This window comes from Podarcis cretensis (assembly GCF_951804945.1).
Source record: "Podarcis cretensis genome assembly, chromosome: 17".
In the NCBI taxonomy this organism is placed as follows: Eukaryota; Metazoa; Chordata; class Lepidosauria; order Squamata; family Lacertidae; genus Podarcis; species Podarcis cretensis.
In genome coordinates this window covers 31,474,725-31,500,457 of record NC_137187.1, presented here as the reverse complement: position 1 = coordinate 31,500,457, position 25,733 = coordinate 31,474,725, and the positions used below count along the sequence as shown (strand labels likewise).

Genomic DNA, 25,733 nt, shown 5'->3' with positions numbered 1-25,733 from the left:
GCTCTGCGATGATTTTATCCCCCAGCATGCTAAGTTGCTTGCGAAACATTTTCTGTGGGTGGAGTACTTTGCACAAAATTCAGCATGTGAATAGGATGGCATGGTGTGAGCAGGATGAAATTTTACTCTGCAAGGGGAAACGGTAGAAAAGTTACTGCAAGCCAGTGTCATTAAAGGAAATATCTCACTTGGTCTCTTGGCAGTCAGTTTCAATGAGCCACCATCCCGTTGATGTAGCCACACTGATGGCATTAACTTGAACATGTCCCTCTTTGTTTGCTCCCAGAATGCCGTGAAGAGCAATTTCCTTGTACACGGTTGTACTCTGTTCATAAGCCAGTGAAGCAATGCATCAGTTACTTGTGTGTTACCAGGTAAGAGAGGAAATGCTCTGGTAGAAGCTGAGAAGGTTTAGGAATTTTCTAAAATTCTATGATTCTACAAGATAATACAGATAGTTTTGGCAGGCATCTTTGGATACGATTTCTTACAATGATCTGTGAAAAGTAATTATTATTAATTTAATTTGTTAGTTGCCTAACACAGGGCTATCTCTAGGAGACTTGTAACCAATTTTAAAAACATTTGAAAATGGTTAAACACCACAACCGCCAACATTTAAACAACCAGGACTCATTTAAAGGGGCAGCTGGTATACCATGGCAGAAAGACAAAAGGATGAATGCCACGAGTGGCACAGGAAGCTGTGAACTATCACTGGAATTTCCCACCCCCACCAGATACTAACCCACCCCATTTTTTGCACAGTTTGAAGCAGGAACTGGCCATCTATTTTCATCCATTTTCTGCAGCCGCAACAGCTGGAGACTTGCTTTTTTGTCCAAATGAAAGTTTCACTTGATCATATTTCTCAGCAATTACCCAGGGCACAGGGCCATTATCTGTATTCCAGATATTGCTGGTTGAGTCCAATGGTAGTTTTGAGTAATCTAGAGAACACCAGACTCTAGAAGGCAGATTTGGAACAAGGAAGCAAAGGGCAGGGCAGGGAATTCGTACTCCTCCCCTTTCCCCCAGCAACTGCTTATCTTTTCCAAATCACAGTCCCCACATCTGCTTTTCCTGTAAAACAAATCAAATGAAATACTGTGAAAATCCCTGAAACAAGAAGTAATTGACTAGAAATATTATCTTGAAGAAATAAACTAAATAATAAGAAAAAGCAAAAAGCTTAAGGAAAAAATTAGAAAAACCTAAAATTGTACAAATCCTTTACAGGATGCCAGCTACAAATCTCATTTCACTGAATTATTCAGTTTCCTCAAAAGGAAATAGAAAAATCATAAACTTTAAATGACCAAAATTCAAAAAAAAAGAAAAAAGTGGGTAGAACCCCCCCCCCACAAATTCTGAAGTATTATAATCCTAGCTCAACCTAGGTAAAGCGTAGTAAAACAGGCTTGTGTAGGTTCTGTAACATACATTTGTGTGTAATGTGTAGTTAGGCCTTTTGCACCTCTGCTAGCAATGATTTAGCCACAGTTATTTGTTGGTATCAGTTTTTGGTGCACAAGGATTTATGTTCCTACTGTTTGCCTTCTCTCCCCCACCCCTTTCTGGTGACAGTGTCCGTCGGACATATATGATAAATAAGGAAATCTGCTCTCGCATTGTCTGCAAAGAGGATGAAGCCATGCAGGGTGAGTAAAGATGTCCATAGGGATGTGCCCGATAAACAAGGAAGAAATTAAGTTGCTCAATTTCTCTTAGAGGAAGAAGATGGCCAATATCATAGGTGTATGCCCTTGTGTGAATGGCCAACATTCAGAGGCAGGCAACATAATCCAAGAAGGGTGCTGGCAAATGGGAAAAGGTACAAAAATGGTGAAGGGCTTAATGGCAAAAGCAATAGTGGAGAAAAGTGAAGACCCAGAGATGTTCTGTCTTGAATATAAGACATTTGTGGTTGGAGAAATACATCGCAAAATTCAGCTAAGTTCAAGTTTCAAAGAACGGCTGTTTCAGTTCTCACACTGTTCCTGAAAGTGCAGATTTGATAGATTGGCCTTTAAGTGCAAGCTGAATTGAATTTCTTTCCCACCCCTACTCCCAAGAAAGTGTCTTGAAATCAGCCCCAGCATCCCTCTGATCCTATACTTGGCATATATGGAAGCAAGTTGTCCTTTCTCAGTGGCCACAATTTGAAGAGTCTGAATGGGGGCCATTCTATTTCACAATGCTGCTGATGCTCCCCCCCTTTAAGTAAAACTGCTTCAGGAGGAGAAAATAGGGAGAGAGGGGTGTCACACTCTTTCCCTGCAACCTTTCCCCCCCCTCACAGATGTGCTGTTAACCACTAACTATAACGTACACCCCCGTGTACATACGGCCGGGTTGTAAATTATGTGGCATGGTTAACCCACTCTTGAGTTCCTTCTCTCTCTCGTCTGTCTCTAGAGGAGATCTGCCGCCAGATGGCTGGCCTGCCACCACGCCGCCTCCGCCGCTCGGGTCGCCCTCGAGGACCACCCTGCCGGCGGGCTCAGCGCCAACGACAGAATGCTGTTGATGCTCAGTGACCAACAAACTGCAGGCATGATAAAAAGGAGGAGGAGATGAAATCACGGCGAACCCAGACAGTCTACAACCCAGCATAAGTTTGCCTTCTTCCCCCAACTTCCTGCCTTGGGAGGTGCTCCAGGCCAGGGACTTTCCGTGCCCACATGTCACAGGTGGCAGCTGATGACACCTTTGAAATGTGATACCAAGACCCTCGTATGCTCATGCTTTTGTGTTACTCTTGCCCCAAGCTGCTTATAAAAGCTCTGTTCACACCTGCCTTAATATATACAGATGTGTATACTCAGCCTGTGGGGCAGTAGGATAATGTGCATCCTGCCCCAGAGCTTGGTGTCCCCTGAGCTGTGTGTACCTAGGACTGAAGTTAGCTCTCCTTGGGAGGTTGGAGGCACAACATGCCAACATCCAGGAGTTGCTCGACTTGATTTCTGCATTGCTCTTGCAGTGGGAAGGAAGCTTCAGTCATTGGCACACACCACTTAAAGTTAAACCCATGTAAAGAAAAATTGGTTATTAGTTCTCTCAGCCACCAGTGTTCCATAATGGAAATGAGACTAAGCCAGTGTAGGGCTGAGAGATTTGATTGCACATGCACATGACAGAGCTGCAGTGGAAGAGCAGGAAGAGAAATAAATTCTAGTCTGTCTGCATGGTACTACTGATAGGTGGTCCCCCAAACACCATGGATGCACCAATACTTAGTTTGATTCTAAGTATGGTTACATCACTGCAGAACATCAACAGCCCCACCTCTACTTCTCACTGTCTCCACTTGGCTGCCTCATTTTTCCACTCGCAGTGTACAACTTGGATCCTGGGTGGTGGTTGTTCCTCAAAACAATTGACCACCACACAACAACTTTGGCGGAAGAGACAAGAGGTGGGGGAGGGAAGGAGACACGGTGGCTCAAATCTGGCCATAGTGGAGACACTGCAAGGACCACACTGCAAGGTCATGCACAAGCACGCATTAGTGAAACCTTAAGCCAAGGTCTCAGAGAAGTATGAGCTTTTCAGTAATACTGGATGGTTGAAGTGCCTGTTTATATTAACCATGGGCTGTCATTGCTGACACAGTGTAGCTGGAAACGGAGAGTTGTTTGCATGAGAGTTGAAAGTGGCATCATTGCCCATGGTGTATGTGCTCGTTTCTTTTGCCCATTGTTGCCTTTAGCCAAAACTACAAGAGAGATAATTGGGGGGCAGCAACAGTGAGTCTACACACCATGAATAATGATGCCTTTACCAAAGAGATATTGAGACTCTCTTATCCTGAGTCCATCTACTCTGGTTGGCAGCAGTTACATGGGACCTTCTGCTGGTGACAGATGTGCTCTATCACTGAACTGTGTAGCCCCTCTCTCAGCCTTTGAGATATTTGAAAAAGCAATTCTCGTCTCCAGCTACCATATGTCCCAAAGGGAAGCTGTTAATTTACTTCTGTGGTACCTTTGCTAGAGCCCTTCATCTCCTGCATATAGTAAACACCTCCACATGTTCTGGTTTCTATTTTTTTAAAAAGAGAAATTGCATAGCAACCTTTCAACATTATTTAACTTAACTCTTTTTATTTAGTAACTCGGCACCTGCCCCATGCTTTACAGCTTCTCCTCTTCACTGCCCTTTATAAGTCCTTATTGCAACATGGATCAAAATGATCCAGGCTGCCATCTGGTGCTAGTCCATATGCTGAAGTGAATTCCTTTAGCAACACTGATGCCAACAGAACAATGGTATAAATATTTCTTGCTGGCTTTGTAATTACATAACACTTTTGTGATCCAGCGCTGTCCATCAAACTGAACGCAACGGGCAAGGCACTTGGTTGAAGTCTTAGGTAAAGGAATGTAAAAGTATGTCTAGATCAGTGAATAGTGGACAGGATATCTGATGTCCAAGTGGCTAGGGGCACAATCCACCATGGTGTTCTCTACTGGCAAGCCCCAGTAAGCCAGTGAATGGGAGCTGTGCTGGTGCACAACTGTCAGGCCTGACTCCAGATTTTTGGGGGGTCTTTGACAGTTTGCTGGGCCTTCCTTACACTGCTACAATAATTCTGGAGTGTTGTTTTTTAATTTGTCCAGTTCAGAAATAGAGGGGTAGGGGGAAATACTGTTCTGTTGAAAGAAAAGTAGGTGTGGCAGAGGGAAGCCAGCAACAACATTCTTGCCCCATGGAAATATGGCACAGATAAAACAGTGAGAGAAGTGTTTCCAACTAGTAATTCTGACATGGGGTAGCCACCTGGAATTGCCATTTTTGATGCAGTCACTGGTCTTGTCAGTGCTCTGCCATGTGCCAGAGTTATGCGTCTTACTCATCACCTAATTGCTCAGTCCATACCTTCACCATCTTCCACAAGGGAATGAGCTGCAATCTTGGCATGTGGCATGACAAAAAGTTAGTTATTCATGCCAATTACCGTTTGTGTAGATTGTGTGAACTGAAGCTCCCATATATTTGCAGGGAAGAAATCTCCTATTGAAAAGGGGTATTATTAAGGAGTTTGACAAGTTCACATGTTACTTGATCTCTCTCAGCGCTTAATGGAATGTGTGATTGGTTTTTGCTGACATGTATTCTTTATGTTGTCATCGGGCGACAGGAAAGCTCTGTGTGTTGTTGCTCATTTTATGCATGCAAACCATCGCTAGAAGCTGTAGCCAGTGAATGATCAACATTTATATGCGAAACAGCCAAGGAGCAAGTAGTAGGGGAAGAGAGCTGAAAATAAGCCAATATATTGTACATCTGGCAAAATATACATCAGGAGGCCTAGCTTGGTCAGAATCGAGTATACGCTTCCAGAGTTACATTACTTCTCGTAAATGAGCCACCATAGCCACTAGAGGGCTGTGAAAATTTGTGTCCTGGGCTTTTAAGACTCATCTACCCATGTACTATCTGAAACCAAAGGGGCACTTTGCTTGCCAGATGTGAATTCCCCTCCCAGCTCTCTTACCCCCCACTAAATGGTGGGTAACCTGCAGCCCTTATGATGTTGTTGGATCAGCTCCTGTCAGGCAAAGCCAAAATGGCCAATGACCAGGACTGGTGCTAGACTTTGGGGAATCCTTGGCATGGTGCTATTCAAGGGCCCTGCCAGTTAGGGCTGGGCTGGGCAGTTGCTGCTGCTTTCACAATGGCAGCACCATTCACTGTTCTCCACCAGATCCTTGGATATGCTTCACTGGTGTTTTTGAATGGGAGCTAAGCTCAACTTCCATCTGTGATGGCCAACCGCCATCTTAACTCGCCCCAAATGCAACGCCCTAGCCCACAGATCTGTGAAACCAATTCACTTAATGGAGCTGTGGGTTGGGGCTTCCTAGTTCAGGTAACCTAAAATGGCAGGTGACCATGGCAGATGGGAGCGGAGCATGGCTCCTACTCAAAACGCCACCATTGCCTGCTATTGCAAAGCCTCTGGGGCGCCACCAAGGGGGGTGGGGAGTGAGGGCAGGCCTGAGTTGGGGCCCATTCAAGCCCTTAAGGCATTCAGCCATTGTTGGATCTGGCCAACTGCTTGTGCCAGGCCTGCTAATAGTCAGGGATATTGAGAGCTGTAGTCCAGAAATCTCTGGAAGACCACAGGCTCCTCAGCCCTGCTGTAGATACTATATGGTACACAAATTCTTCAGTAGAGTTGGTGACTTTGTTTTTAACTGGCCCTTGTCTTAAGCCTCTAGCAGTGGCTGGATGGGCAGAAATTAAGTTGGTGAAATTTTCCCCATCACTTTATATCTGTGTCTGTAAAAAGGCACAGTAACAAGAAAGAAGTACGATTTGTCTTTATAGAGAATAACTGCCTGATTTTATTTTTTTTAAAAAGGGATGGCCTTACTGTGGGAAGTTGATATGCATCAGTTGTTAGAAGGCACATATATAATAGATCTAAATCTGTTCTGAATACCAAATGCAAATGTAAACATATATGAATGTATTCCATAGTTATTGTACAACATATAAATATATAAAACACGTTCACAAATTTTGAAAGAATGCAAATTATTTCTTATGCTGCTTCACTGCTATATTTTATGGAATGGAATTTCTAGGGAAAAAAGCACTGCATAAGCAGAATTTATATTTTATGGAATGCACACACAATTCAAACATATTAAAAGACAACTTGTTTTCCTATTGATCCTTGTACCTGTGCATGTTATGCTTCTGTCTTTAATGTGTGTGTGTGTGTGTGTGTGTGTGTGTGTGTGTGTATCAGCTGGATCTGCTAAACAACTCTACTTTCTTACCAGAAACAATAATGCAGTCACACACGTCAGCCAACGTGGCAACCACAATGTGGAGCCACAGCCTAGACAAGTCTTCCTCCCCAATGGCTGTATGTCACCCTTTCTTCCCAGTGACTTGTTCACACTTTGTATTAGTATATACTTTATCCACCTCAAGGGGCCTTTAAAGTATAAATGTGGGGTACACATTTTTTAGAATAAACAGAATAAATGATCCTTAAATAGGTATTTGCCATTATAAGATAAATTGATTTCCTGTAGCTCTGTTATTCCTGCCAACCTAGCAGTTCGAAAGCACATCAAAGTGCAAGTAGATAAATAGGTACCGCTCCGGCGGGAAGGTAAACAGTGTTTCCGTGCGCTGCTCTGGTTCGCCAGAAGTGGCTCAGTCATGCTGGCCGCATGACCCAAAAGCTGTACTCCGGCTCCCTCGGCCAATAAAGTGAGATGAGCTCCGCAACCCCAGAGTCAGCCACGACTGGACCTAATGGTCAGGGGTCCCTTTACCTTTACTTTAGCTCTGTTATGGATTGCTGGGACCTATACCTGACAAATTACCCTGTTCCTCCCAGTTTTTGTCCTTTGGTTGGGACAAGCACTTGCACAGTATTTAGCAGATTGGAGTGTTTTTTCTTGCCTCCAGAGTGTTCTAATCTGCTCTTAATGGCCGCAGCTAGAGAAGAGTGTTGCTAATTCCACCCAAAATCTCAGTGGCTTGGATCAAGACTGTGGACCAACACCACCCCTGCCACACTCTCTGTGTTCTGAAACCAGCATTTTTTTGTCTTGCACAGGGTTTATGCAGCAAAGTAAGCCTACCATCTTAAGGGGTTTCTGCCCTGTGTGCCACAAGATAGCAGATCTGATCCATCCTAGGGTACAATAATCCACCGAGTTGTTCTCCTGCACAAGCCTCACCTAAATAATTGAGAACTGTAGAAGAGTTCTATAGTGTTAAATTCCAAAGGAGGAGATGTATGAGATCCATACAGAATTGCTTTACACCAAGTCAGATTTGGGGCCACTCTATACTAAAGAGTTATTCCTGCTGCTTGAGATCCTTCATTTGTGAATTGTCAGTGATAGGACCTAGGACCAGGGACTTCTGTTATGCAACAATGTGTACCTGTGATCTATGGCCCCTACATGGGAATCTAAAAATCACACTGCTCTGGTTGCAAGTGAATAATTCTTGATTGTTTCCCCTGCATTTCTCTTACACCAAATAGTGATGCAGCAATCTGCATCTGGGGGAGCACATGGTTTTAGCCATTTGCTGGTGAAGATGAACAGGACGATTGCTGCTGCAGACAGCATCCTGCCCAGACCACATCCTGCTCACCACCTGTGCAGCAAGAACGTGTGACCTTCGGCTGCTCCTGCTTGGCCAGCCTCTGTGGGTGAACCTCATCAAATGGCCCAACATGCTTATAGTGACTAATAAACACCACAATTTGACAACACAAATCTCTGTGCTTAGGAGGGCTGAGAGGAAAGGAAGTGACTAGGGAGGTGGGGCAGCCCCCCACATTTTTTTCTGTCCCCCTAATTTTCCCCACAAACAAATCAACAAGAAAATATTTGTTTAAAGATCCTTTAGTCATGCATACATTTTCAGAGGCTGAGCAAGCCGTTATTTGCCTGCAGCCTCTTCCAAGAAGCAGGAGAGGGAGGGAGAAAGCAAAAGCTGCTGGGAGCCCGCTAAGTCTCACCAATGGCAACTTGAGCTCAGGGCTCAGGTTAACCCTTTCATGCATGCCAGTCAGTAATTTCATATTACAATAGAAGTATCCAAGAATGGGAATCTTGCCCCACTCTTAGCAACACAGTGCACCTACACACTCTCTTTCCCACCCTCTTTCTCCCTACTGAGCTATTCCTTGTTGATCAGAACAGGAAAGGAGCTCATTTCGCAGCCTAACAGCTCATGGGTCACTTTAAACCAGGCAGGGCTTACCCTGCTCTGAAGTGGAGACTTCCTCAATGCACAGTGGTAATGATGGCGGTAAGCCTTGGGCAGCGGTGACCCTACTACTTGGCAAAGTGAGGGAGCTGCCTCAGGTGGCAAATGCTGAAGGGTTGCAGGGAATGTTGGCGGACAGAGCTGTGTGTACCAGAGGCTCTGCCTTACAAAAGCTTGCATGCAGCCTTCTGGTGTGATGGAGGATGCTGCTGAATCACCAGTGTTGAAGAAGGATTCAGCAGTTTCTGGTACGCAAAAGTGGGAGGGGGTCTCATCTTGTCCTTTGCTTCAGGCAGCAAAATATTTTGGGCCAGCTCTGGCCTTGGGTAATGGCCCTTGGTATGAAAAACGGTTCCTGTTTGCAAGTCTTGTAAACAGGCTAAATTGAGCGATGGGAACAGACTGAGATGTACCATGACTACAATCAGAGGATTCTGAAGCAGGTGATGAAAGAAAAGTGGGGATTGAACTATGTGTGGATTGAACTACCAAACACAAAATACATCTAGCGTTCAAGTTGCTCATGCACAGAAATGTATGGATGTTGCTTTAAAGAACACAAAGGTGGAAATGTGGAGGAAATAAGCCCCCTGCTTTTGTAAAGAGCTATGCACCAAATTTTATACATAGTCATGCTAATGTATATTTTGTATCTCTGCCTGTTGCAGAGAGCACATTGCCCACCCCATCCTTTTGATTGCAAATTGTTTTAACTGATTTTAATGTATTTTTTTCTAAATACTTTTGGACTGGCTGGCTTGCTTGTTTTTATTCTGCTGGTGGTTTTGCCATGGCATTGTTTGAATTTGGGACATTATATATTTTCTCCTTCTTTTACTTGGCAATTGCAGGATTTGCTTTGGAGCCAAAACAGTGGGACTATAGCTTTGAAAAAGAAAAAGGGGGAAAGTATAGATTTAGACCAGAGTACACAAAGTGATAATTAGCCCACAAAGCAGAGGTTGCTACTACAGTTTCAGCTTTACATTTAGCAAGCGGAGAAAGTTCAGCAGTGAGGTTTTCACTTTAGGGGAAAAGGAAGTGGCTAAAGATTTTTTTTTTATTTAAACCAACTGAAGCTGTCGGCGCGTAATTCAAATTGTGATTTCTGAGCAAGTAGGTGAGTGGAAAATAAACAGTTATTTATATCTTACAAGCCGATCACACCACTTCCTGTTGATTAAGCAGACAATCTGCCCCTCCAAGTGCTTTGGCTGAAATGTATTTCTGTTCTGTGATTGATTTTTGGCCAGGTTACTGCTGACTGAATCTTCAGTGAGAATGGATGGGTCAAGGGAGTTTTAAAGGCAATGCCCATCAAATGCAAGCTTTCCTAATGCAGCCCTGGTTCACACATGCATGTATATCACTTGATTTCTCTACACTTGATTAGCAACCATGTGTTTGTGTGAACAGGCTTAATTGTCAAGCCCTGCATCTGAAGAAACATAAAAAAGTTATACATAAGGTATTCATACATGTATGTTGTCCCTTGACGTTGCAGTTATCACATCCAAATGTGTGTCAATCAGTGGCAAGGTCAATCAATGGGCTCAAGATCATTTTGCTTGCCATTTTTTGCATCTTCTCCAGTTCTCCAGTATCATTTTTGAGATGTGTATTAGGGATTATATTCTTGAGGAACATCATTGTAAAAGCTTCAGTATCTAGGACCAAACAGCCGTGGTGAAGGGGTTAGGAGAGCCAGTGTGCTTTGTTAGCAAGTATGACGTACAAACTAATCTGATGTCACATTGTGTGTGCTTTTGAAAAAACAAATAAATTGATGCAAAGGTCCGTATAGTTAAAGCTATGGTTTTCCCAGTAGTGATGTATGGAAGTGAGAGCTGGACCATAAAGAAGGCAGATCGCCGAAGAATTGATGGTGCTGGAGGAGACTCTTGGGTCTTTTCCAGGGAGTCTTCTCTTCTCATGAGGTGGCCAAAGTATTGGAGCCTCAGCTTCACGATCTGTCCTTCCAGTGAGCACTCAGGGCTGATTTCCTTAAGAATGGATAGGTTTGATCTTCTTGCAGTCCATGGGACTCTCAAGAGTCTCCTCCAGCACCATAATTCAAAAGCATCAATTCTTCGGCAATCAGCCTTCTTTATGGATCAGCTTTTCCCTGCTACAGTCCAGCCTCCTTTGCACCAATCCCAGCTGTTCCCAGTGCTGTAGCATGGGTGCGGCAGAGGGGCCGTAGCCCCGGGAACAAAATTCTGAAGATGTGCAACGAGGCCTGGGCCTTTGGGGCAGGGGCGCTTCCTCCTTCTCTTCAAGGCCGGCAAAAGGATGCCTGCGTGCGCCACATCCCGCCGCCCCTGGCTGGCCGAGAGGGAGGGGGAGGGTGCCGCTGCCCACCTATGAGGGAGGGAGGAGTAAGAAGGCGGGAAAGCACTGCCAGAGCAATGTGCGTTACCCAGAGTGCCTCACTGCAAGGCCACTGCAAGGCAACACAGCGGCACTCCTGGCATCGCTTTTCTATACCTTCTCTCTGCTCCCAAGTTGGGGCTAGTTTGCAAGAAGAGACTCCCTTGATTCGATGCTGGCTGGTGAAGGGATTGACTACTGCCCAGTCCACAACATTTGCCCAGCCCCAGGCACCGGCAACCCATGCTACACCCCTAGCTGTTCCTTAGGCAGCTGAGCAGCACGGGGTGGAGTCACAAGGAGAGAAAGAGAAAGAAGTTAAAGGTAAAGGACCCCTGAACCTTTTAAGTCCAGCTTGCATAGCATTCTTTGAAGTACAGTGGTACCTCAGGTTAAGAACTTAATTCGTTCTGGAGGTCTGTTCTTAACCTGAAACTGTTCTTAACCCGAGGTACCACTTGAGCTAATGGGGCCTCCCGCTGCCGCAGCGCAATTTCTGTTCTCATCCTGAAGCAAAGTTCTTAACCCCAGGTACTATTTCTGGGTTAGCGGAGTCTGTAACCTGAAGCGTCTGTAACCTGAGGTACCACTGTATAGCCCCTTTGCTAGAAAATCAACGGAGGAACTTGAGCGCTTGGGCACAAGAGAGCATTATGTAAAAATTGACTCACAAATTGAGATTGGCAAGAGGAACGAAGCACAAAGGTGCCTTTGCAGGAGAATGGTGGTGCGTTGTTTCCTTTGCATGTTCTCCAGAAAACCAAAGGCCAGTTCCAAGGGGTGATACCAATTTGTGGATCACTTAATAAGAACATAGAATCATAGAATTGTAGACTTGGAAGGGACCCCAGGGGTCATCCAATCCAACCCTCTACAACGCAGGAATCACAACTAAAGCATCCATTACATGCTTTACAGATGTACAGTGGTACCTCAGGTTAAGTACTTAATTCGTTCCAGAGGTCCGTTCTTAACCTGAAACTGTTCTTAACCTGAAGCACCACTTTAGCTAATGGGGCCTCCTGCTGCTGCCGCGCTGCCGGAGCACGATTTCTGTTCTCATCCTGAAGCAAAGTTCTTAACCCGAAGCAATATTTCTGGGTTAGTGGAATCTGTAACCTGAAGCGTATGTCACCTGAAGCGTATGTAACCCGAGGTACCACTGTATACTGTTATTGGTTGCAGTGTATGTGTGGGAATGCAGGTTTTCACAATGTATTTTTTTTTGGGGGGGGGTCTCCAAGGAAATTTAAAGTACCCAAAAGGAAAAGAAAACCAGCTGAGCCATGGGGCAACTGAAAGCAAAACCTAGGCACACAAACTTTATTTTTTTTGCTGGAACCAGTAACTATTTTTCTTACCTACCCACACTTTAATGTGATAATTGACAGATATATTTCTAAGGAGGGAGGAGGCTGAAGAAACTGGAGCCAATCAGAACCAAGCATCTTTTTTAGAATGGGGGCCCACAACTCCAGCGAACTGTGTAACTCCACCCCAGACAAAATGACTCCTAAGGGGAGTCGAGGGGGTTGGGAACACCCACCCAACGACACTTCTCATTTCTGTACCTCAGTCATAAGGCTATTCAGACCCACGGCGTAGCAGCTTGGTGACTCAAAGCGACTTCCCACATCAGCCCCAGCGCAGTCATGGACAGGTAAATGGGCAGCTTTTGCCCCAGTGCATAATTGCTACATCACTGAATTCATTGAGTATGAACTTGCTCTGTGTTTTATTCTCTTTTCCCCATCTGACTCAGCTCTCCAGATGACTTCTTCCCATATCTCTCAGTAACCAATATTCTGATGCTGTTGACTCTTTCTATCTCTCTCTTGCTCACACACGTTTTATCATTATTGTTTTCTACCCATGTCCCCAGTAATTTTTCTGTTCTTTCTCTCTCTCTTTTTGCAGATGGTTTGCTAAGATAATTTCCCCCCTTTAATTCAGTTTGTTCCATACACTCTTGAAAATAAGGGATATCATTATTATTTCTTCTTCTTGACTTTCATGTCTGTAGTATATAATAACAGAATCAAAAGAAACAGACACTGCCCCAAGAAGCTTACAATCAACAATGATGGGTGCAACAGAGGGGAGGGCAATGAGTTTAACAGAGAACAATTATATACAGTTTCACATACTTAGGCTTTGGTTACAATGCCTTTTTGGGCAATTAAAATAATTAGACAAGTGGGGTGAGATTTCTGTGTAACTCAAAAGCTTATGTTTTCATGCATCAAAAAGTGTTGCTCCAATAAAGATTTCCAATACTTTGCATGTACGGGTGCTAACAGAACACCTGTCTAGCCTATAGATGAATGGACCTAATTGCAAATTTTCTGAATCTGCATTCATTCACATTAGCAAAGAGAAAGCATCATAATTAACAAATGCATCTTTTATTTTGGGATTAGCAAGAAAGCAGCTTTCTATAGATGAATGTGTCTAATTGCAGTTTCCAGATGTGAATGACTCATATCTATTTGTCTATTTATCATAATATCTTTGTCTCAGTTTTTGTCTCACAATGAAGCTCCTTTTCAGCTGATAAAAATTAAAAACATAATACAGTATATCATTTAAAAAGAAAAATGATTTTTTCAAACGAATTCAAAACTAAGACCTGATAGGTCTTAAATTATAGGTCTTCCAGTCCCTCTTGTGAGTGTGCACTTGTCCTTAGATGCACAATTCAGAATTTCAGAATATGTAATATTTCTATTATTCATAAAACACTCCTCCTTCGTCACGGAGGATCATAACGTGTATCAAGTTGTATTGTAGCATAACTTATATTAACTTGTACTGAGTACCTCCCCCTCCTCTGTTTCATTTCTTTAAATCAGATGCAAGTGTGTGTTAGCTACTTTAGGAGTATGTCCGCAGCAACCACAAAAAGTCTCTCATTTTGTGCCATCTGCTGCTGAAAATAGTGTGAGATACTATCTAAATTTCCACCTCACTCTGCGATCTGCCTCTAGTTTCTCAGCTCCCTCTCCCTCTTACCTCGGTATTACCCCAGCAAAGGGTTGAACATTTCCCTGGGTTAATCTGGGCAAATGGGAAAGCTAATAACTCATTAAAGAATTAGAAGACTTTATCAGATTCATCTGGAAAAAAATGTCTCATGACATGCCTTTCCCTACCCCTCTTTGGAGTAGTTTGTGAACTCCCATTTCCAGAAGAGTGGAAACTTTGGGGCACATGACAGCCAAATATAAGCCCTTTCAAGTCCCCATGTATTACAGTAAGTGACTAATACGCATGTGCTTAAGTCTCGCCCCTTGGATTCAGACGGGTGTGAAAGTGCTTATTAACCTTGGCTGCCACATTTCCCTGGTTTCTGCTCTGGAAATCAGAGGTTGCAATCTACTTCCACTGAGCCAGTGGGTTGCTGTGGGAAGAGCATTGCTTGGGAATTAAAGCCCACGTTCAAATCTTTTCTTGGCAATGAGACTCAAGGGGTCACTTGGGCAGTTTATTATTTCTTCATCCTAACCTACTGTATTTTTCACTCCATAAGACGCACCTGACCATAAGACGCACCTAGTTTTTAGAGGGGGAATGCAAGAAAAAAAATTCTTTAAAGGGAGCGCTGTATGCATCCTGCTCAGCGCTCCCGTTCACGAGAGCCGCGTGGAGCGTGTGTGCAGTGCTTGCAGGCTTTTCCCCGGGGAGGGAGGGCGAAGGGCAATCTGTCACTGACGGGTTGCCCTTCTCCCTCCTTGGGGAAAATCCCCCAAGAGCTGCACACATGCTCCATGCGGCTCTTTAAAGGGAGTGCGGCTCTTGGGGGCTTTTCCCCGAGGAGGGAGAAGGGACTGATGGGCTGCCCTTCTCCCTCCTCAGGGAAAAGCCCCCAAGAGATGCACACATGCTTCTTTAAAGGAAGCGCTGAGCAGAGCCTCCCGCCTGCATTCGCTCCATAAGACGCAGACACATTTCCCCTTACTTTTTAGGAGGGAAAAAGTACATCTTATGGAGCGAAAAATACGGTACTTCAGGGCTGCCAGGATGCAAAATAGGCTGGTGCTGATAAGACAGGATTATAGTTGCAAGGAACTCTTGCCTCCCAAAGCCAGTCCCATTTTAACATGCAATCCGCTTTTGAACTGCTACACCAGGATTGGCTTTTCACATATAGCTATTTCTTGTTCTGGGACCAGATGTTTTTCAACGGGACACTAGGACTTGGAAGCAGTCCAAGATCTTCTGCATACTACCAGACTGAGAGATCCAAATTGCTTTTAGGATGTGCACATACATAATGGGTCGACAAACGTAATGGGTGTGCACGTATTGAAAAAAGAAACTGCACTCAGCAATTTTTCTTATTCTTAAGTGGGCGTCTGCTTTTCCTCTCTGCTGTGCACAATGCGTTTGCCACATGTCCAGCTATCAGCTTTCCACCTCTCCCCCCACCCCATGCTACAGGGGGACTCTCAGCCATTTTTATTTGTAAAGTACTTCACACACATTTATTCAATTAAAAGTACATTTGCCAGTACTTTAAAATGTTGGAAATCTGCCTAGGGAAAGGGAATGAAGGTTGGTTCATTTGATCATACAAACTGCAGCTTATCTGCGCTTTGCACAGCCAGTCTCTGTTGCAAATACACAGAAATTCCATCTTGAAGAGAAAATTGTATGTTTTTTTTTTGGGGGGGGGGAAGGTGTGTGCTTTGACAGTGGGGCCCACTATTCAAATGTTGCACATTATTATGCACCCTTAGAGTGTTTACAAATAAGAATCACTCAGAAGAGGAGTCCTTCAAAGGAATCCATCCCCCTGCGTTTCTGCATGGGCATATGTTCTGCACATGCTTCTGGTGCAAAGAAACAAGCCCAGAACAGTGACTCATACAGAAACACAACAGGAAGCCCCTTCTTAGGTTAGATATTTTCTTCTTTGCATCAGAAGTGATTAGATGATTCAATCACACTTGATGTAGCAAGCTTGATGTGCCTGAATCTAATGAAGGTTGTTTGGAAGAAGGCAAGGCCGGAATTAAATTACATAGAGGTCTCCTCTATGGGAAGCTGCTTTGGTTCCACAAGGATGTTTCATCAGTGAATGAGTTTCTCATGGCACACTTGTTGTTATGCCAGAGCACTCTAGCCTGCTTTAGCCTGGAGCAGAGGCTCGAGGGTGAAAGTGATGGCACCAATGGAAGTCTGGATGAGCCCTGGAAATGGACAGAGCTGAGATGGATAGCCTTCTGCAAATGAATGGTTCTAAGCTGTGTAAATGGATGGGGAGAAATGGGACAGGAGAAGCTGAAATGGACAGACAAAGAGGAGGGAGGGAGGTATGCAATCCTGAAATATTTCAAAGTCTCTCCAACTTTTGATTTGAGCCCCATCCACTATGGGCCTGTGGCACCTGGCAGATTATTCCCAAGAAAATGTGGCCCATGACAGAAAATAAAGGTTACCCACCCCTGGCCTATAATCTACTGGAAATTACAACAGCAGCAAATAATGGATATAAATTAGCACAGGTGCTGTTTCCTATGGCCCAAACATGTCGCTCCATATATGCAGGACAGCATCTTCCCACTGTAGCCCTGGGAATATAAGGCCAGATTCAACTACCCGGTTCCATTGTGGATGGGGTGGCGCTGTGGTCTAAACCACAGCGCCTTACGGGCATGCCAATTGGAAGGTTGGTGGTTTGAATCCGCGCGACGGGGCGAGCTCCCGTTGTTCTGTCCCAACTTCTGCCAACTTAGCAGTTTGAAAACACATCAGTGCAAGTAGATAAATAGCTACCGCTGCGGCGGGAAGGTAAACGGCATTTCCGTGCACTCTGGCACTCGTCATGGTCTCCTGTTGCACCAGAAGCGGTTTAGTCATGCTGGCCACATGACCCAGAAAGCTGTCTGCGTTCAAGCACCGGGTCCCTCAGCCTGAAGCGAGATGAGTGCTGCACCCCACAGTCGCCTTTGACTGGACGTAACCATCTAGGGGTCCTTTACCTTTTACCTTACCTTACCCAGTTCCAGTAGTGGAAGCCAACACTTCTGCTAGTGCAACAGGAATTCGCTCACAACTGCCCCCCCCCCCACCTCTGGAGTGTTGGGAAACCCCTCAGAACAATGCATGGGCCTGGGGACACAGGAAGAGGGGAGGTCTTCGGAACATTCTCCTTAGTATGACGTTGACTCTCACCCATAGAACTGAAACCATCTGAAAGCACCTATAATCTCCTGCTTCATGGGCTTATGAAGTTGCCAATATGGCCCAGGTTGCTTGCCATGCTACAGTAAAATCTAGTTTGCTTTGAAGGTGAGACAGGACCCAGCCTCTCTGTTGGCATCGGGTCATTATACTGTGCTTGTATGAGCGCTCAAACTTATAAAGCCTGTGTTTCAGTCCACCCTCAGATCATCCATGCATGGAAACTAAAGTAGCTGGCTGAGCCCATACTGAGAGTGCAGAGAAAGGAGGTGATGGTGCGCTGGGATTATTTTTAACCCATTCGTTTCTGTTTTGCATTGCCTTTGGGGGAGTAAATGTTTCGCTTTGGTGAACAGACTTCTTCACACTCCTGCTCTGTACTTTTCACACTTGCTCCCACCCTGCTTTAGAGACATTATACGGTATAAAAAGAAGCCTCTGGCAGACATCATGGTATTTTATGTCTTCTTATTATTAACCTTAGTGGGGAAATGATGGTGATAATAGCCTTTCACCCTTAGTCTACCTGAAAAGCTCAGCATGCAAAGAGGTTTCAGCATGGGTTTCACAAGCCACTCTTGAGTTCCTATACTAATAATCTAGGATTTTTTTACCACTTTGTAAAAAGTGCCTGTGCAACTTTTCCAAAGCACAAGAACCTGACCTTTGAAGAGTTTGTATGTAAACCACTGGTAACTTAACAAATGTGTGGTCTTTTTCCTATGCTGGGAGAACTGGGAAACCTTGGAAGGAACTTTTTAAAGGGCGCACATTAAGGTTTTACAGCCTATACAGTAGTACCTTGGGTTACATATGCTTCAGGTTACATACACTTCAGGTTACAGCTTCCGGGTCATGCGGCCAGCATGACTAAGCCGCTTCTGGCGAACCAGAGCAGCGCACGGAAACGCTGTTTACCTTCCCGCTGGAGCTGTACCTATTTATCTACTTGCACTTGGATGTGCTTTCGAACTGCTAGGTTGGCAGGAGCAGGGACTGAGCAACGGGAGCTCACCCCGTCACGGGGATTCAAACCACCGACCTTCTGATCGGCAAGTCCGAGGCTCTGTGGTTTAACCCACACTGCCACCCGCATCCCTTACCACTGTATTACCACGCTTTACATTGCTGCAAATTTTGTGACTTTAAATCTCTGCTGGGGTTCTCTCACCAAAGAGAACTTGCCCCAAACTTGAATCCTGGCATCCACGAATTCTCATTTCTATATATTTTTCCTGAACCAATGGACTCCACTAAAGTTGCTCTCTGTTCAGATCACAGCTGTCCCCATTCATACTTAAATACATTCAAATTCAAAGTCTGTTTCCCTCCGCAGTGTCCTTCTGAAACAAAAGAAATTCCTCTACAACTTCAAGAACTTGCGCTGGGCCAAAGGCCGTCACGAAACATACCTTTGCTATGTGGTCAAACGGCGGAACAGTGCAACATCCTGCTCCCTGGACTTTGGATATCTGCGCAATAAGGTACAAAACACGAGTGAAGCTCATATCCATTAATACATCCTTCTGCACCAATGAGCAATGGAATGCTCAGCATCTTATCCATATTTTAGCAATCAATTTCACTCTCAGATTAGATCCTAGCGGTGCAATTGCCACTTCTGCATATTCCCACACTGGTTCAGTACTGCTGGATTTGGAGAGATCACACTGGATAGCCTGACAATATGATTGCTTCCTATGCCAAGGTTGCCCAGCCTTCAAGAGGAGTGATTGTGGAATTAGCAGTAACCCTATTGTGGCATCTCAGTTCCAACATGACTAGAGTGACATAGGAACTGATAACACGGAAACAGCAACGGCACCACTAATGGAATACAAGACCTATATCTAAGACCCTTAGAAATCCATACAGCATTCTATTTGAACTGACGTATGGATTTGCCGCCGCCTAAGAGCAAGCACCTCCACTACCCATTCTTCCATTTCCCCTCCAATCATCCCTATACCTTCTAAACATCTTAATCTAATGGCCAGATAATACAAATAGCAGAACCAAATGGCAAAACTTTACCTATGCACTTTGAGACAGATCTGGAGAGCGGCTTGACTGCATGCTCCCCACAACCACCCTCCCTTCACATTGTAATTTGGGTTCTTTAGAAATGCCTGCATGTAAAATAAAGACTTGAGGCTCGAGTACAAACAGGGTGGAGCTTGCGTACTGATCCCCACTGGCTCTCCATGTGTTCATTTTACACACATACAGAACGTCAGACAAGGCAGCCCCGTTTAGGGAAGTTTTAATGCTTGATATTTTATCGCTTTATGATGATGGATGAGGATGATGTCGGGAGCCGCCCAGAGTGGCAGAAACCCAGCCAGATGGGTGGGGTATAAATAAATAAATAAATTATTATTATTATTATTGTTATTATTGTTATTATTATTATTATACAGTGGTACCTTGGTTTTCGAACGTCTGTTGATGAACATTTTGGTTTTCGAATGCTGTAAACCCAGAAGTAAATGCTTCGGTTTTCAAACACGCCTCGGAAGTTGAACATGCCACGTGGCTTCTGCATGCAATCAATCTGTGTTCAGATAATCTCAGGAGCTGTCTTGCAACCAATTTGTTTTTGTGACTGACTGTGCCTCAGTTTTTGAATGTTTCAGAACTCAAACGGTCTTCCGGAACGCATTATGCTTGAAAACCGAGGTACCACTATATGCATAAAGCTCATCTAATCTTCTCTTTGATGTGCTTTTTACTTGTGTACTTTTGAGTTTCTGGGCAGGGTTCTGGAAGGTATCATTCAAATACACAGGCAAAATGGTATCCTTGAGGGAAAACATTTGATTCTGCTAATTGTACAAACTAGTCCAAGCACTTACTTGTAGACTAACCAACTCAGTCCTGGAAACAGTAATGTCTTATGTTCTCTCACACCTTCACTTCTTGTCTCTCAGCACAAATGCTTTGACCATTCATTGTTTATCGGTATTATCTTGATCCTGCCCCACCCCCCCATCCTTCTGCCTTGCTACTTCAGTCGGGTTGCCACGTTGAAGTTCTCTTCCTGCGTTACATCGCCACCTGGGACCTGGACCCAAGGCACTGCTATCGGATCACTTGGTTCACCTCATGGAGTCCGTGCTATGACTGCGCCCGGCATGTGGCCGACTTCTTGTATGCCTACCCTAACCTAAGCCTGCGCATCTTTGCTGCCCGCCTGTACTTCTGTGAGGAACGGAATGCCGAACCTGAGGGGCTGCGTCGTCTCCACCGGGCAGGAGCTCAGATTGCCATCATGACCTTCAAAGGTGAAACAGGGCAGAGGGATGGGTTTAGGTAAAGGTAAAGGTACCCCTGACCGTTAGGTCCAGTCACGGATGACTCTGGGGTTGCGGCGCTCATCTTGCTTTACTGGCCGAGGGAGCCAGCGTACAGCTTCTGGGTCATGTGGCCAGCATGACTAAGCCGCTTCTGGCAAACCAGAGCAGCGCACGGAAACGTTGTTTACCTTCCCGCCAGAGCGGTACCTATTTATCTACTTGCACTTGGACGTGCTTTCAAACTGCTAGGTTGACAGGAGAGGGACTGAGCAACGGGAGCTCACCCCGTTGCAGGTATTCAAACCGCCAACCTTCTGATCGGCAAGCCCTAGGCTCTGTGGTTTAGACCACAGTGCCACCCGCATCCCATTAGGGATGGGTTTAGGAGGTGGCATAAGATCTGGAGGGAAGTTGAGCAATGGAAAATGAACACCACGTCTCTCTTTTGTCAGATTACTTTTACTGCTGGAACACCTTTGTAGAGAACCGCAAGAAGACCTTCAAAGCTTGGGAAGGGCTTCATGAAAATTCTGTGCGTCTAACCAGAAGGCTCCGCCGTATCCTTTTGGTGAGAAGTATTTCCCTCTGAACGAGGTTTTATACCCCTTTTCTTGTACCTCTTCCCCTCCTTCCTTGCTGCCCTTGTTTTTCTCACCTGTCATTCTCTGCTTCCTTTAACTTGATTTTTCAGGATCACTAGCCTCCATCTTTTTCTGCCCTTATCTTTGTTCATTCCTCATCAGCTTTACCTCTAACCTTTTGTTCTCCTTCTTCCTGTGCCTCCTGCAAACCTGACCATTCTCTTCTTTCTTTCACAGCCACTTTATGAGGTTGATGACTTGCGAGATGCTTTCCGAATCCTTGGACTCTGAAATGCTAAGGTAGTGGGCAATGGGGAGGGGAAATGGCATTTCAGCAACACTCCAGGAAGAATAGTCTTGAAATGTTCAACTCCATGTCCCAGTTTTCCCTTCTCCGCTGTCATGAACACCTGCATCCTGAGAAAATGTCGGAATAAATGAGGAAGACATTCTGAGGCTACCTTCACTTGCACACTGGGGCTGTGCTCTGTTCTTTGTTGGGAGAAGCCAGAGATAGGCTTTCCAAGCCACAAGACCCTATTGATCGTTGCTTTTACTGGGGACAGCTAGACAAATGAACATCTTACAGAGATGGCACTTAGAGCTTGAGAGGCTTTAGCCAAACCACTTAGCAACTTCATCAATTTGGAGTTTAAAACCTTAGACCCAGCTTAAAATGTTCAGCATCTACAGAAAGCACTAACGTCATTTGGAACAAAAGATAAAATATGAACCATAATGCCTCATACTCAGCAGCGCACAGAACCTGTTAAGCATCTTGCCACACGTGTTTTCAGCAGACACACACACTGGCACAGAATGGACTTGGAAACTATGATGCGGTCATTATACCCCACAAGCACTGTGTTGATATGCGATCAATTCATTATGAGGATAAATGATATGTAAATATATTTAGTATTTAACAATATTTGATCAACTGCCTGCTATGGTATTACTATTTAATAATTGATTTTGCTTATCTGTAGTTTAAATAAGATCAATTCTTCTTTCTTCCAAAGAGTTCTTCAGTATCTCATTACTGCAGATCCAGAGAAGGAAGTCCAGAATCTTGGCAACTGTGACATTTATTTGCTAAGCATTAATTCCTTTCAATGTAGCAGAGTAGCATGCTTATTCATGGATGTAAATAAAGACATTTTTATGTACACAGACCAGCCTTTTTTGCTATGGTAATTGTGTAAGAGAACAGGACAAGAGTTAAAATATTGGAACAAAATCTAGAGCTTAGGAGAGAGCAATCTTTAGCTCCTGGAAAGGGTGTTTCAGGAGCTGTTGGATTCTCTGCATCTCCCTCTCCATGCAGGTCCACCACCAGAGATGCTTCAGTGTGGCAGTGAAGCTATTTTGAGGACAGAAACATGCTCTGTGGTGGTGGCCAAAAAGGGTGTTCCAAAAAGAGGTGGAGGGGAGGTTATTGATCAAGTGACAGCTGGTGACTTAGGGACCTGCTGGTGGCTGCTTTGGGGCCAAAGAAGTCCTACTTCCTCACCATCCTCTTCCCTTGAAGCAGTAGTCACCGAAGCACTGAAGTTGTATAAATGCTTTTTAAAAAAATTGTCAACAGCATGAATGAGAGGTAACTTAATCTGTTATACTATAAGCACCTACCTGTAAGCACCTACTTCTGAATAGACCCGTATGTAGGATTGCACTGTGAGATAGATGAAAACACACATATCAAAAGCAAACCACGAGAATAAAGTTTACGCCTCTCTCCCTCAACTTGAAATAGAGTCTCTCATTTCTATATATTGCAAAAAAGAATAAAAGTCACTTATGGAACCTTAAAGACTATTAATTTGCAGAATCTTAGACTAACATATAACTCCCACATGCCTTTCCATAAGGATGAAGGAAGACCTTATAATACTGCAATCCTACAAAAGCCTCATTGAATCCAGTAGGGCGACAGCAGGCAGGAAAAATGTATTTAGTCATTGATTTTGTAGAAGATATATTTGACCCCCCCTTTGAAACAGATCCTATTGATCCATTGGCAAGTATCCAATTTCTTCCCTCCCACACATTGGTTGGGGTCAATACATCTGAATCCTAACCCATCTCTTCCCCTGTACTATTATTTGCCAAGTTTTTATATGCAACAACAAATGTCTCATAATATCCTTTTACAACTGCCTGCAAATGTTGATATATGCCATCCTGCCCACAAGGCTACAGAAATATAAAATTGGTGGCTATATAAATTCTATTAATATTAAATTTAAAGCAATACAGCAGCAGCACTGAGCAGCTAAAAATGAACAGAAATGGGTACATAACAAGCAGAAATTTAGCATAACGTGAACCCTCCCACAACAAGAGTAAGACTACAATCCTATACACATTACCTGAGAGTAAGCCTCCTTGAACATAGGACTTCGCTGAGTAAGCATGCATTGGACTGGGCTATTGGGAAGTTTGACCTGATCAATTTTTCCTGAAGGCACAAGAGCTGTGATTCTGGGGGAGGGGGAGAAAAGAGGGAGGCAAAGGAGAAGTCAAATGAGTTAAGACTTCATTACTAGGAACTCTGCAGCATAAGCCAGAATTCATTCATTGAGAGGGGACTCAAACCATAATCCTCCAACAGATGGCAGTGCATTTGATTTGACCTAAACAGAGGGCCATCCCAAACACAAAATAGGAAAGTATTTATTAGAGAAAGTGACTCGCACTATATCTCACCCATCAACTACAAAAAGATAAGTAGAAAATTAAGATCTAAACACCTGCGTAAATAAAAATGTTTTTTACCTGGTGCCTAAAGCCAGATAGTGATTGCACCAGGCATGCCTACCCTGGGGATAGCATTCCATAAATGGGGAGCTAACACTGAAAAGGTCTCTTTCCATGCCACTATTCTCTACACCTCCCCTGGAGGCAGTGTGTGGAGCAGGACCTCAGGTGAAAAATGCAGAGGCCCCATTTGTTGTGTTTGGTTTGATGCTGCATTAAAAAAAAATTGCCTCATTTTCTACAGATTATTTTTATGTGCACCACCTAGAAATGCAAAGAATTAAGCAGCACAGAAATGCTGTAAATAGAAAGAAACAGTAAATAGGTGTGTGACTATGGACATAGCAAGCTCCTACAAAGTTTACTGCAAACTATGGCAAGTTCTTAAGGAAATAGGAGTGCCTGGTCACCTCATCTATCTCCTGAGAAATCTCTATGTGGGACAAGAAGCTAGTTAGAACTGGATATGGATATGGATATGGAACAACTAATTGGTTCAAAATTGGGAAAGGAGTACGGCAAGGCTGTATATTGTCTCCCTGCTTATTTAACTTATATGCAGAATTCATCATGCGAAAGGCTGGGCTGGATGAATCCCAAGACGGAATTAAGATTGCCGGAAGAAATATCAACAACCTCAGATATGCAGATGACACAACCTTGATAGCAGAAAGTGAGGAGGAATTAAAGAACCTTTTAATGAGGGTGAAAGAGGAGAGCGCAAAATATGGTCTGAAGCTCAACATCAAAAAAACAGATATCATGGCCACTGGGCCCATCACCTCCTGGCAAATAGAAGGCGAAGAAATGGAGGCAGTGAGAGATTTTACTTTCTTGGGCTCCATGATCACTGCAGATGGTGACAGCAGTCACGACATTAAAAGACGCCTGCTTCTTGGGAGAAAAGCAGTGACAAACCTAGACAGCATCTTAAAAAGCAGAGACATCACCTTGCCAACAAAGCTCCGTATAGCTATGGTTTTCCCAGTAGTGATGTATGGAAGTGAGAGCTGGACCATCAAGAAGGCTGATTGTGAAGAATTGATGCTTTTGAATTATGGTGCTGGCGGAGTCTCTTGAGAGTCCCATGGACTGCAAGAAGATCAAACCTCTCCATCCTGAAGGAAATCAGCCCTGAGTGCTCACTGGAAGGACAGATCCTGAAGCTGAGGCTCCAGTACTTTGGCCACCTCATGAGAAGAGAATACTCCCTGGAAAAGACCCTGATGCTGGGAAAGATGGAGGGCACAAGGAGAAGGGGACGACAGAGGACGAGATGGCTGGACAGTGTTCTCGAAGCTACCAGCATGAGTTTGACCAAAGTGCGGGAGGCAGTGGAAGACAGGAGTGCCTGGCGTGCTCTGGTCCAGGGGGTCACGAAGAGTCGGACACGACTAAACAACAAACAAACGAAGTTTACACACACACCGGTTCAGGTAAGGCTGCGCCAGTCTTATTATTATTATTATTTATTTAAATCACGGACTATTTCGAGCACCGCGCAACAGGCCAAAAGGTTCAACTTTCCGCCTCGAGCTTCACCGGCTGAATTCCTGCCTGCGTGCGCTTGGCGTGAACCCTGCAAGGGAATCGCAACCGACGCATCGGCCTCGGCTAGATGCGACGGGATCTACCGCTCGCCGGGCCGAGTTAAGACGAGCCGCACCTACCCAGGTGGCAAAGTCCTGTTACTACCAGAGGGCCGGCTCGGCCCGCTAAAGCAGGCGAGGGCGGGGCTCGCTAGGCCCCTCTAGGCCCTATTTCCCGTCCCCATGGCAAC

General features: G+C 44.6%; 2 protein-coding genes and 1 long non-coding RNA gene across 13 annotated transcripts in view; 2 read left to right on the top strand and 1 right to left on the bottom strand.

Annotated features, from left to right (window-relative positions):
* The window catches only part of MFAP5 (microfibril associated protein 5), a 19,142-nt gene extending 12,456 nt beyond the window's left edge, over nucleotides 1–6,686 (top strand). For all 8 annotated transcript variants that reach the window (XM_079959865.1, XM_079959864.1, XM_079959860.1 and 5 more), the window contains 3 exons: nucleotides 287–374; nucleotides 1,588–1,661; nucleotides 2,419–6,686. In XM_079959865.1, coding sequence (XP_079815991.1) covers nucleotides 287–374; nucleotides 1,588–1,661; nucleotides 2,419–2,540 — 284 coding nt within the window. In that variant the 3' untranslated portion in view covers nucleotides 2,541–6,686. The remainder of the gene's footprint in view (nucleotides 1–286; nucleotides 375–1,587; nucleotides 1,662–2,418) is intronic.
* Nucleotides 428–25,733, bottom strand: LOC307206557. 4 transcript variants are annotated; one of them, XR_013834335.1, is made up of 6 exons: nucleotides 25,382–25,733; nucleotides 23,566–23,677; nucleotides 21,362–22,272; nucleotides 19,743–20,193; nucleotides 18,729–18,788; nucleotides 428–497 (listed from the first exon to the last, which is right to left on the bottom strand). It is a non-coding gene; the product is annotated as an uncharacterized lncRNA (long non-coding RNA). The 4 variants fall into 4 exon arrangements; XR_013834336.1 differs by lacking the exon at nucleotides 428–497 and adding an exon at nucleotides 7,312–9,645; XR_013834338.1 differs by lacking the exon at nucleotides 428–497 and adding an exon at nucleotides 9,669–10,427.
* Nucleotides 12,350–21,484, top strand: AICDA (activation induced cytidine deaminase; the record flags this gene model as incomplete). The annotated part of the gene is made up of 5 exons (XM_079959870.1): nucleotides 12,350–12,790; nucleotides 18,653–18,800; nucleotides 20,330–20,600; nucleotides 21,065–21,180; nucleotides 21,431–21,484. The coding sequence occupies exons 1-5, from the start codon at nucleotides 12,783–12,785 to the stop codon at nucleotides 21,482–21,484; spliced, it is 597 nt and encodes a 198-aa protein (XP_079815996.1). The 5' UTR covers nucleotides 12,350–12,782.